The sequence below is a fragment of the Ipomoea nil genome, unplaced genomic scaffold (assembly GCF_001879475.1).
Source record: "Ipomoea nil cultivar Tokyo-kokei standard unplaced genomic scaffold, Asagao_1.1 scaffold2360, whole genome shotgun sequence".
Lineage (NCBI taxonomy): Eukaryota > Viridiplantae > Streptophyta > Magnoliopsida > Solanales > Convolvulaceae > Ipomoea > Ipomoea nil.
Genome location: NW_017618788.1, coordinates 327,501 through 341,632, shown reverse-complemented (window position 1 = coordinate 341,632; position 14,132 = coordinate 327,501). Strand labels below are relative to the sequence as shown.

At 42.3% G+C, this 14,132-nt stretch overlaps 1 protein-coding gene across 1 annotated transcript; it reads left to right on the top strand.

The window, feature by feature from the left end:
- The first annotated feature begins 3,167 nt into the window (after window positions 1–3,167).
- LOC109152028 lies at window positions 3,168–3,599 on the top strand. Its single transcript, XM_019299611.1, has one exon. It carries the CDS (start codon window positions 3,168–3,170, stop codon window positions 3,597–3,599), a length of 432 nt encoding a protein of 143 aa, XP_019155156.1.
- Window positions 3,600–14,132: the final 10,533 nt, after the last annotated feature.

Sequence of the window (14,132 nt, the reverse complement as noted above, 5' to 3'; positions counted from 1 at the left end):
TATATATATATATATATATATATATATATATATATATATATATATATGGGTTGCATTCCAATACAAACCCCTTAAATACAAACGTGCGGACATACTCTAGCCACAAGATGTGATTAGATCAATGGACTAGATGAAGGCTGATTACTACACACGGATTAACAATATGCAAGGGTAATATAGGGAATGCACCACCCTCTTACACGGAAGCATATTAATCAGAAAAGGAATAGAATTCACTGGTATGTTATGCTACGAACAAGGAAGTTCAAAGTGCGTAGGATTTGAAGACATCCCATCACTGCCACCGAAAACCTGTGTACGAACGGACAAAATTACGACGCCATACCGGACGAAACTAAAATCAATTACGAACGGTCAAAATTACAACCGACCGTGGACGACAGAATAGACCCCATTCAATTCGACGCCATACCGGAATCCATGGAGGCTCTGAACCCAGGTACGTACACCGTATATCGTTTGAATAGGGCCATGCTCAAGATTCAATTTTTGAGCGAACTCTGTTGAATGGAGTGCTAATTAATGGGTGTCATAATAAATGATAATCCACATGATCACGCAATCCTATGGTAGGCATATCATTTTGTGAACTAAATTTTGGGGAAAAAACAATACGGGGCAGCATGATGTGGTGAGGTCTGCACGCCCGTATCTGGGCTACGCGATGCACCAGAACTAGGTTTTAATGCACACAGGACGTCATAGTTTGGACACACGTGCTTACACATATTTTTTACTTATACTGTACATAGCGTTAACAGTGTTGACATCGGCATACAAGTGTTCTATTATTTGACCAAAAATCCCATTTCTGACTTATAGGAGCACAACACAATGGAGACGAAGCAACGGAGTGCAACATGGTAGTATTACCCGATGGAACGAAGCAATGGTTACCGAACTGCAAAAGCGAAAACACCCCATACATTGGGCAAGAATTTGCATCACTAGAAAACGGAGTAGACTTCTACGGGCATACGCAGCCATCGCCGGATTCGATATCCGACACGGGACGAAGCGATGGAACAGGGCAGGGGCAGTCCATATAAAATATATTTTATGCTCATGGAAGGATACAAGCCCAAAAAAAATGAGTAGTAGCAACAAAGGAACCACCACCTCACCGAAGAAAAGGCGCCGGCTATCAACTCGTGTTGGTTGTAACGCCCGAATCGGGTTCACAAGACACAAAAGCGGTAGCTACATAATCATGCACTTGAGCTATGGCACACAACTGCTATGTTCTGACATTGGGAGGTCATTTCTTAAAATAAATAGGAAGCTAGATATTGGACACAAAATATTCGTAGCAAACTGTGCAAGGGCAAACATTGGTTCCACAAAATCATGGAGGCTATACAAGGAAATGGTTGGAAGTTTTTCAGATATAGGAGCAACATCCACCGATTTCTGCATTTTAGAAGGGACTTGTTGGCATATATTGCCGGAGCAGATGCACAAATGGTAGTAGAAGATATGTACAAAAATAAAGAGATGGAACCAGACTTCTACTTCGATTTTGATCTCAACGAAGACAGGGAGGCTATGCAAGCTTTTTGGGCAGACACGATATCCCGGAAGAATTATGCATGTTTTGGCGATGTGATGTCATTCGACGCAACTTACAGCACAAACAGGTACACATCACAACAATTAAAATAATTTAATTTAAGAAAAATGTTTGTGTACATGCCCGTTTAAAACTGTATGATCATGTCATTTATTTTTCTTTAACAATGGGGGTGGGAGTGGCCGAACCTGTGGTTATGGAGCCAAAATAGGTTGAGTGCACGACTATGCATGTAAGTGTGCATGGGGATCTATACCCCTGAATTGCACGCGACTGACTTACAATTATAATGAATATCCACTGGATTAGAGCATGATAGTCGGCTACATACAATATGCATGGGTAATAAGCATGAGGTACTTTTAATACCACTAACCGTATGGGTGGCTTGTAATTAAACGTTAAACTGGGTAAAGGGTGCAGTGTGCACTCGTATGCATCCCTGTGTGCATGCAGTATACCATGGTTCCAAAAAACATTTGCTAACTGTGGTAGGAATCATCAATTTTGTAACTGTTTTACGTATTTCTGTCTGCAAAGCTGTTATTACGATTATGCGCGTGTGCACTAATTACTTTACAACATAAAACATGCAGATACAAGCTCGTATTTGTACCGTTTACAGGAGTCGACAACCATAAACGGAGCATTACATTTGGGGCAGGCTCATTGCAAGAGAGGACGTGGAGTCGTACGAGTGGCTATTAAAAAACTTCAAACCGCGATGGGCTTATACACCAAGATGTGTTATTACAGATCAAGACCCTGCATTAAAGGTCGCAATACCTAACATTATGCCGGAAACAAGGCACCGATTCTGTATGTGGCACATCATGGAAAAAGTGGGGGACAAGGTAGGGAATGCACTAGCACAAAACATGGAGTTTAGAAAGGCACTGAACAATGCAGTATGGGACGAAACTTTAAGTGTAACTGCATTCGAATTGAAATGGGCAAAGGTAATGCAGGAGTACAACCTTGTTCAACACCGGTGGTTTGATCAAATGTACAAAGCCCGTGCATCATGGATACCTGCATATTTCCAAGATATATTCATGGGGGACTACTCAAAACAACATCATGGTCAGAATCAGAGAACAGTTATTTTGACAAATTCACCAATCACCACAACAGCTTGGTAGAGTTCATAATGCAATACAACCGCGCCATCGGAGAACAGAGGTACCACCAAAAACAGCTGGACGCCGAGGGCGAAAGTTCATTCCCTGAAACCAAAACCCCATTGGCCATAGAACGCCAAGCTGCTGCAATGTACACCAAAAACATATTCTACGACTTCCAGGAAGAAATATGGGAAGGAAGCTTCACATGAAAAATCACATGCAAGACAAATGATGATGGGGGTTACAAGTACACTGTTCATGAAACGGGGGGAAATATATTTGAGGTAACGCACGAAGAATCTACTAAAAGAACAGAATGCAATTGTAACAAATTCAACAGAGTAGGACTATTATGTAAGCATGTGTTGGCCGTGTTCAAGAACGAAGGCGTGGAAGAAATACCAGGATGCTATATTGTTCCCCGATGGACTAAGAGTGCGTGTGCGCAGCCAATGTACAATGTTGTGTGGAAAGCATGCAGTAATACACAGGGTGGGAATGAATTACGAACAATTGCCACACAACTTTGGAATGAGTTCTACAACTGCATGGGATTGGCTAATGGATGCCCAACCGAAATGGATATAATGTTATCAACAATGCAAGAACTTAAAGGGAGGTTACAAAGCGCCAGACAACAAACCAGAGCAAGCACCACCCCACAATCAGTGATCGAATCAATACTAAACGCCACTGCACTTGCCGAGATCCAAATCAAACCACCAAGCGTTGCAAAAAACAAAGGTAGTGGGAAAAGATTAAAAAGCAACAAAGAGAAAGCAACTGAAAAAGGGAAGAAAAAGGTGAGGACATGCGCTACCTGTGACCGGCCGGGGCACGACAGCAGGAACTGTCCAGAAAGAAAAGCCCTACCAGACGAGTAGCCTGTTTGTATTTTACATCACTATGAATACTAGCTCATTTGGAATTTCAATTAAATACTTGTCAAAGTTTAGATTTACACCCATTATTGGTAATTAGTTTTTTCAGCTATGCACATTATCTACCACCCTTGCACAGGGGTACATATTTTATTAATAACCATGTATGGCAATAGACAACTACTTTATTTGTTTTGCTAACGCACACCATCTAATAACAATGTGAACACCCAGTTTAGTCAAGTAGGCAAGACTCGCAGCTATGCACACCGTCTACCACCATTGCGCACCCACCCAGTTTAGTCAAAATAACTAAGACTCGCAGCTACGCACACCGTATACCATCGTTGTGCACACAGAGTTTTCAATAAATTGGCCTTAAACGCAACCGCCAACTAGTATGCCGATCCAGCTATGCACACTATCTACCGTCACTGTGCACACCCCGATGTTATTATTCCGATCAAGCTATGCACACTATCTACCGTCACCGTGCACACCCCGATGTTAGTAGTTTTCATACACGCTAATAACGAACTAAATCTACCATTAAAAATAATCATAATAATAATATCCATGAGCACAATGCATGTACCAGTACATGCATATACAAACCATAATTAAGATTCGCAAATAAGATCACCATCGAAAATAATAACACCACTAGGCCTAAAAACTGCAAAAAGGAGGCCAAAATCCAAAACCAAAAAAACTACGAACTAAAACTCCACTATAGAGCCCCTGATACAGACTTCACGGAATGATACGCCCTGGAGATATTTCGACAGTTATGTAAATTGAATTCGGAGGTAGTAAGTTCCTTCATGTATCGCAACCTCAGCTTCTTGAGCTGGGCAGTGTTACCTTTGGTAAGCCCGCATTTCCATCTGGTAACTCCCTGACCTAAATAACTCTCCATATGACGCATAACATACACGCCACAGTCAATCTTGTTCTTGCCATCCCGCCAGCTCATCTGCATACGCTTCGCATCCAAAAGCTCACACATCGTAGACCTTGTCGGGTCGATGGATTTAAAGAACTCCATAAGCATGTGCAGCTACAGCAAAATTCCAAGTGTCGAATGAATACCAAACAAAAAGACACATAACAAAAAGTTAAGCAAGTAAAAGCTTGGTCACACAATCAGACAAGTATAAAAAGTTTGACAAAAACCCTACCAAGTCATCCGGACAATCACCATACTTCAACTGCTTGTTGGACTGAAGCGTCGAATTGTCAATAATCTCAAACCGGATATTACGAAAATCGACGCAAAGAAGAAAGTAGTGTCCCTGGCGCAGGATGGGAAACATAAACTGCAACCAACAACCATGAATGGGTGAAGACATACAATGACTACAAGCAAAGCATCCCACACCAAAAAGTAAAACCAAATCTGGGCTGAGTGCACAAAAGGCAGCCACCGGGTGCACAACAGAACTAACAATAGGGGCAAGGAACAGTACACTGAAAAAAGCAGAAAGCCAAACATACCATGTCAACTTCATTAATATGCTGGTAAGGCGTCATCTCAAACTCCCCGTAGAGACTCTCCTTAAACATAGCAATCCGCTTATCCAGATCAAGAGAGGTATCCACAACCGTACGAAGCTTCAAGAACAATCAAATATGCAAAATCAAAACACATAACCACACACAAAAAAAAAAACCTTACCATAAGGGTACGGACTAGAAACAAACCGTGGAAAGAGTGGATGCAAAAAAACGGGAAGGGGCAGAAGGGGCCCTATACCGCTCTCGACAATTCAAAAGACATGCCCACGCATCTACCACGGCAACCTCAACCAACGACCCGGGTGCAAGTGACAACAAATCCCCCCATCGAGCAGCCCTACCACTAACATCGAACAATATATCATCCCTACAACACACAAAGATAAACAAAAAACACATGAACTAACCATACGAAACAGAATCTGCATAGCAAAAAATAGATTCAGAAACTAACATGTTCGCATCTGCAGCACACAACAACCAATTGCAAATCACTCCCTCATCCGGTTAGTCCAAGTCGGGCAAAGCCATAGAACTCGTGGAACCGGATGCGCCGATATCTAGGCGCGACACCCCCGGAGGACCACTACTCGGCGCCCGAGTACCACCCCGACAAGGTTTCAAAGGTGCTTGACACAGAGGGCCAGCAGACCGACACCCAATGGCCTCTCCCGCAGGTATTGATGGCTGCACACCAAAATAACATAATTAAACAACACAAAAAAACACACACAGCGGGGGATATCGCGCTGAAAGGTTATAAACCCTGGACCATGCGATCGTGCACCCGTGGGAATAGCCAGTGAACAGTGCCATACACACCACAGTCAATTCATGTGCACACTGCATACACGAAAAACAAAAGCACATACCAAACCATGCTGAACTGGCGTAGCCATCGCAAATTCACCGTGCCCAGGAACAACACACTCTCCAGCTTGTACTGCAGCACCCCCACCCTACGGAAGACAGAAATCGAACAACACCACATTTCACCAAGTAACTAGATCAAACATAGGCCACATGCAATGTGCACCCACATTAACACTAGTATGCTCACCCCGCCGAGAAGAACCCACATGTTTGCAAACACAAATTGAAACATATCCCTAAGTAACTACGCAGAACACATTATACGTACCACCCCAGCAGACACAGGTGTAGCAACCGGATGAGAGGCAGACGCAGGTTCATCAGTCACCGCCGGCCGAGCACCCTCAGAACCTGCCCCATGCTTACCACCATTTGAACCACCCTATTCGGCAAAAACAAAAAATAATAATAACAAGACAATAATGAGCTTAAAAAGTCAAAACAAAAGCAAAAAAATAGTTCAAAACCCACATAATGTAACCACTAAGCCGAATGCACACAAGAAACTGGCCAAACAACCTTATAAAACTAATAAAATCAAAATTGGCATAATACCCACCACATCAGAATCAAGAATGCCAGTATTTGACGGGACCAAGTCCCGCAACACAGCCTCAATATCACCCCAACCACAATCCGCTATATCCTGCGTAATACCCAGACTGAAGGACGGCATATCATCGGATAACGCGTCACGCTGATTTGCAACAATCACCCGAAGAGACTTGATGGCATCAAAAACCCCTCGAAGCACATCACCACCGAAAGCACCATCCGGCCCTTGCTCCACCAACTCTAACACCTCTCTCGCTATCTTCGTTGTTGTTTGAATTACAACATCACCAAATGTCTATCCAAACAAAAACAAGACAACAAAGCGAATAAGTGCGATTAAAATCCACAAAGACACCTTGAATGACAGGTGCACCCGCAGCAAAAGACATGTGCACACTTAAAACATAAACATAAGCAAACCAACAAAAAAAAAAAAAAAAACCATACCCTAGGCCCATATTCAACCGGCGGGATATCATCACCTTCATCCCCCCCACCACACACCTGAACCGGGGGCTCAATGCCACCAAGGCTAAACCCTCCACTCCGAATCTCAACGAACTCACGCTGACGTAGCAAAGGTGACGACCACCCACGAAGAGCAGGTACAGACCGAGGGAAAACGCGGGCACCATGCACAACCCGATCTACATAAAGCAACTAGAAAAACACCAAAAAGAAATACATGAAAAAATATTACAATATTAGTTGGAACAAATAAAACAACACACATAACTCAAGACAAGAATAGCAACAACACCGTAATGAACTCAGCCGGCCCAAGAAAAACTTATGCCGACCAGAACGCCACGCAGCCTGCGTCTCAACTAAAGTGTCGACCACAAGCTTGCACCAGTCTAGATCACGGACACTCGACACATCTTCAAAATGATGAAAATACATCTGGTTCGAGTAACCGTTACACATACAACAAACCAGGGACGACAAGACTAACACAAGGAAATGCCGCTTAAACCAGAGTTCACCATCAACGGCTTCCACCATCCTCTGACTAATCTCCGCCGCAGTCACCCTGTGCTTCCGCTTCTGAAATAGACCCCTCCAATGTTTGAGGGTGTTGCTCACCTTAAGCTTATCCCGTGGAACCATCTTAACATGACCCCGTGGAAACCCCAAAATCAACTCGACATCACTCTCATCTACAACCAATGATCTCCCACCCCCAAGATCAAATGACTTCGACTGCAAATCAAAATTAAATAGTAACCATCGCAAAAGACGCGGTGGAACGTCCACAATGTTGAACTCAAGCAACGCCCCAAACCCGAGCTCCCGAATGTCAGCCTTCTGTTGAAAGCTAAGATCCTTCAAGGCGTTTACCAATACCCCCGTTTGTCCCCTCATTTTCGCCCTAGGATACAACGCATCCTCCTCAACGGTCAACTCATACTCGGGAACATCCTCCTGCGGTGGCTCTTGCTGAAACCTGGAATGTACCACCCTAGGCGGGGGCGACACAAAATCACTATCGCCATCAGATACTCCAGAAAGACCCGCATCCGATTGTGCGCACCTAGACTTTTTAGCTGCAAAAAGAACAAACACAACCAAGCATATGATCCACCAACCATTCCAAACTAAAAATTAAAATGACAACAAAGGACACATACTAAGTGCCATATAAACACTGAACTTCGCCACACCCCTAAAGCAGCAGTGCACACATATGCAGTCAGCAGTGCACCCAACGGATGAACAACAAAAATGCATACCCACCATTTATTTAAAATTTGCAGATTGCACAAAACATATTTGCAGTGCACACATATCCAGTAAGTAGTGCACCCACAAAAGGAAAAAAAAAAAAGCTTAACCATATTTTATTTAAAATTTGCAGACTGCACAAATCATATTTCACTTATCTCATTCACCAAATATAACAAATAAAGATAATGGATATGTTCCATGGCTGCATTTTCTTGTTTTCTACCACCCTCATAACTATAACCAATGTAGCTACCATGAAAAATAGAAGCATCATGTTTAATTTTGTTGACACAATTAACTTCAAACAAAAAATATAAATACAAATCCACACACAAACCCCCAAATACAAAATTTAATAGCACTGAGTGGAGAAATGAGAACTGAGAAATCCTCAATAAACAAGCTTTTCTGTTTTTATTTTTCCAGCTTTGCGACTATAATTCAAACTGCATACGCTGAATTCAGCCCTTACTTGTATCAATTAACTCATAATCATTTCACCGTCAAACTTTAAAAAATATAAATTACTTGATGAAAATTTTTGTTACAAATTTCTCCCCTCAGCCGGTCGCAATTCCACACACAAATCCCCAAATACTCATTTAAATACCACTATTATAAGAGTTCACAATATACAAACGGAAAACCTTAATTGATCAACACAATACCACACACAAACCCCTAATTAACCTTATTTGATCAACACAATACCACACACAAACCCCCAATTACTCAATTTAATAGCACCCTAATAAGAGTTCACACTATAAAAATTCTACAAACAACGTAACATGCTTCCTTTCCCGAATCAGGATTCTCAATTAAATACCACTGTAGTAAGAGTCCACAACATAAAAATGGAAAACCTTATTTGATCAACACAATACCACACACAAACCCTCAATTAATACATTTAATAGCACTGTAATACGAGTTCACAATATAAAAATTCTACAAACACAAGGATAAGGTAACATGCTTCCTTTCACAAATCAGTACATGCCATAACAGATTAAGAAAGAAACCCATACTTCATTACTGTCCGATTACCGCCCAACTAACACCCCCCTGCGCCAACCACCACACTCGGGAAAACAGGGGAACCGAAATTAGGGCCTAATTTCCGCTCAGATTAAGCCCTAAACCGTTAAAAGTTTATAAAAATTTAAAAAAAAAAAAAAAAAAAAAAAAAAACCCTACCAGTGCCGGCGCTGCCAACATCCCCACCCCGCCGTGCACCACCCAAACCAGCACCCCAGCAACCACACACCCCCAAACTCGTCTGGAACCCCACATGCAAAACACCCCAACCCCGACGTTGCGAGAAAAAAAAAAAAAAAAAAAAAAAGCAAACGGAAAGGTGCGATCAGTGTTACCTCGACCTACGCCATCAGACGGTGTTCCCCGGCACTTGGCACCACCGCGATCCCTCCCGGCGACCATCTCCGGCTGCTGATGACGACGGCGTGGTTGGACGGTGTGGAAGAGAGCTCGGGACTACACTGAAACGCGAGAGTGAACGAGGGAGAGAGAGCGCCCGAAAAGCTCGTTGGCTAATAAAATTCTAATACAACTGAACCGCCCACCCAAACACCAAATCGCAAAAATACCCCCCTTAAAATATGTCACGCGGCAATTGAAATAACAGATACCATAATTAATCAAAAACAAATCCTGTACATCCAATATCAAAAACCAACGACCCAGATAAATCCGCACTGTTTTTATTTTAAGCACTGTTTGTATTTGAATATATATATATATATATATATATATATATATATATATATATATATATATATATATATATATATATATATATATATATATATATATATATGAAAACCATTTTGAAGCCGGAAGATATATACTTAGGAGACTCTAGCTTTAAAAATAAAAAATAGACTCAACAAGTAGGGACAAGCACGTTTAACAGTTATAATCATGCATATAAAGGTACTAGCATGTATCCTAAGGTCACAATATTATTTCACGTCATTCATATCATTATTCAATCACATAAGCACACTTTGGTGGTGCCGCAGGACCCTTCACGCGCCCATACACGAAGCGCCAGTGCATATAGCTCTGGCATGGCCCCAAAGCACCCTGCCTGTACCGCAGCACAAGGGGTCGATCGCAACCCACCGATAAACCGCAGCTCATCATAATGTTTGATCGCAACCAAACAGTGCACCGCAGCCCAAAAGTGTATTTCTGATCGCAACCAGATTATGAACCACAGCTCATGTAAAACGTTTGATCGCAACCAAATGGTGGACCGCAGTCCTATATAATATTTATATACCTGACCGATCGCAACCGGCCTGGTTAACAGTTGGTATGATTCTCAACCCATCCAACTGCCCGTATAGCCAATTTGATCGCAACCAAATTGGGTTATCATGCACACATAACACATAACAAGCACATGCAACCCACATTAGCACATTGGGATAGGGGAGAGAGAACGTATAAATAAACTTATGCGTGGTCATCCACATACTAGGAATATTCCTAAGGGGTTCATACATCTTTCACCTAGGCCAACGGAATACCAATTCAACTATCATGCAATACCCGAAACATCAAACTAGACTCAGACACGACAAACGGAGTCCGTTGGGACACCACGAGGGTCAGGGAAACACCAAACAGGGAAAACCACCTTCCCACTTGGCCTCCACCCGCCGGTGGCGAGATGCTGGGCAGCGGGTGCCCGGCGGGCAGTCGTCTGCCCGCCGCCGGCGACGCCCTTTAGGGGCAGCAGGTAGGTGGCGGGTTCCCCTACCCCCACCTACCCCCCACTGACTCTTTTTCAATACTTGGGTCCCGGGATCTTTTATGGGACCCAAAACCATGTTTAGACACTTTTAAACGCAAACGACGACACCACGTAGTCAAATAACAGATCAAAATCAAGAATCACATTGAACATACCCTAACATGACGTCTAAACACAATCAACACCCGAACATGCGAATTCCCACCCAAATATACCAAGAATATCACAATAGAAAATTCATGATTCAACCTAGGGCTCTAATCATATTTAAATCACAAAATCATACTTTATCTTTAAAATAAAAAACATCAGGATTTATCAAGAATCAACACACAATCAAGATCCTCTTATAATCATCAAGATTATCAAGATCAACACATAAGATCATCTCATCAACGTCAAGATCATATCATAATCATCATAAACGATTTATCAAGACACAAGCATAGAATAAGGAGACAAAGAAGAAGATTATAGTAAGGAAAATAGGTTTTGTTGAGACATGGGTTACCTCTTAGCCTTAATTAATCCTCACTTGGCTATTAAGGTTCTTCTCTAAGATTTCCATCCGATTGATCTCCCTAGGCTTGGTGGTGGGGAATCTCTTGGGAATATTTTCGTGTAATATAACTATGGGTGGTAAGGGTTCTAATTGCTTTCTAATCCCCTATTTATAGAATCAGGAATCCTAATCATAATCTTAATAATAAAGGCCTACTTTCTTTATTCCTAATAGATATATAAGTCTAGGATTCCTAATTAGTATCAGACTAGTAAAAGGTTTATTATCTTTATTCCTAATAGGCTTAAGACTCTAGTTTAGGCAAGGGTCCACAATCCACGGTGGACCACATTAATTAATTAAAGGGAATCCTAACCAAATTAAATCATTTTTAATTATTATTAACAGAATTAATTAAATAATTAATCCGGGATTGAAGGCCGTAACACGGGGTGTTACACCCTCCCCCCCTTACAAGAAGCTTCGTCCTCGAAGCTTAGAAATCATTACGGAGATAACGAGTCAAAACTAGTACGGTGGTCATATAGAGAATGTGTTCTACGGAGAAAGTATATAATTATATATCTATGTATACTGAATTTTTTTTTTTTTTTGGGAACGATTGGGTTAAAAGGGTAATGGGAGTGGACGATTCGGGTTTCAAATATGCAGTCAAGGTTAATCTTGGAAATAGGATAATGGTTTTTAAAGTTGCAACTTAGGAAATAATGTTGCCACCTTGTATGGTATCATTTGAAATAAGGAATCAAGGATGAGGTTTGGAACGGCAGGGCGGGTTTCTCAACGAAATGGTATTCGATAAACAAGGGAAGGAAAGGAGTTTAGCTAGAATAGGGTTAAGGACTCTCGACTTCGAGTGATTATTCCTGTTTGAGGCTTGATTATGACGTAAGGACGAGCTGGCGATCCTTTTTCTTTAGTTTTGGCGCTGCTTGGCTCTAAGATTTCCGTTGATCTTTTCTTTCCAGGCTAAAGTCTCCTACATACTTACCAATTTTGAAGGAATTCTCGCGATGAATCCCGTGCATACTCTCCCAAAATGCCCAAAAGTCTTGACCTAGTCGGTTAGCTAAGCCAATTCTTCTAGGGCGCACTTCCAAATCCTTCCCAAAGTCTATTGGGAGTCAATAAACTTCGGTTGACTTTCTCTCCTTATTGAATTTCATCTCTTCTTTGGTGAATGACATTCTTAGCAAGACTTCATGTCATCCCTGGAGTTCGGCTTGCTGTACCTTTTGTGTTACTCTGTATTAGTGGAGGCGCCTTTGCATGTTCCTCTTCTTCTTGAAGTGCAGTTGGTTACCTAATCTTGTTGCGGAATGACTCGGTGACTTTACGAGTCATCTTATTTCCTTGTTGGTCTTTTAAAAACCCTTGAGGTCTTGGCACCAATGTCTTCTTTACACTTTTCTTAGCACCACGAACAACGGCACTCTTGATCTTTCACAACTTGTAAGGAGCCCTCTGATTACTCGAACAATGTCCATGGATGAAGGAAGCCTGGTCCATCCTTAGCGCTTGACTTTAAGGGATTTGTAAGTCCTTAGCACGAGTTCCTAACTCGACTCCTTGGTTTGTACAATTCTTCTCGTCAACCATCCCTAGTCGGTTGCATTGTAGAGTCCAACTATAACTTCCATGTGTAATGTAAATGGTTGTGTCTTTTTGAAGGCGTCTTGCGGGTCAAGGTCTTTTACCAAAGTCACCACTTTTAGGCAACCCATGATTCCTTACCCAAGACTTGTGTTTATCAATCAAGGCACACAAGTGCGCAATGGATCAATAAAATGAGAAGTCAAGAAATCATCATACCGTACCAGTGGGCACGAGGTGGGCGATCGACCGCCTGCTAAGGTCCTGTCAGGGTCCCGTCAAGGTCCCGTTGGGGGCCCGCTGGAACGCGATTGTGAAGAGGGAATCTCTTCGGGAAAAGTCCCGAAAATGCACAACTTCAAGTCCAAACACTTCCACGCTCTTATGAATAACAAAAGGGGCTTGAATACATAGAATGACTCATCGAATCAACGTTATTGCACCCTAAACATGAGTCCTTGATGAGTCAAGATTCTCGCATGTCCTTCATTATTGCTTAGTAGGTCGTGTCGGTTTCTAATTGGCAACCTCGTAACCTTCACAGGGTAGTCGATTATAAACCAACTTTGTCTTTTCCCTGCCTTAATTAATGGCAAGCCTTCTTGGTTTTTCTTGAAGTTTGGCTTGTCGCCCGGTCCCTGTTTAATCCTTTAGTGACCAAATGCTTAGTGATGCCTTTCCCTTCCTTGGAATGCATTTGGTTGACTACTCTCGACGTCTCATGGCGTTTGGCGATTTTGTGTGTCACGTGTACTTCTTACGGTGCCTTAAAACAACCAAGGTCCTTATTCCAAAGTAAGACCTTTATTGCAGGGGAGCTTAGTGCACGACACTTTCCGCGCGTCCGTCGCCTCTACTTGACACGCCGAGTCTTTTTTCAACAACTATCCTAATACTAACCTAATAAGCATCAACCCTTATGCCACTTAGACGAAGCAAGGGGTTTACACCACTGGTAGGG

Coding starts and splice junctions, on each gene's coding strand:
- LOC109152028 (XM_019299611.1), top strand. CDS start 3,168: ATGTACAATGTTGTGTGGAAAGCATGCAGTAATACACAGGGTGGGAAT.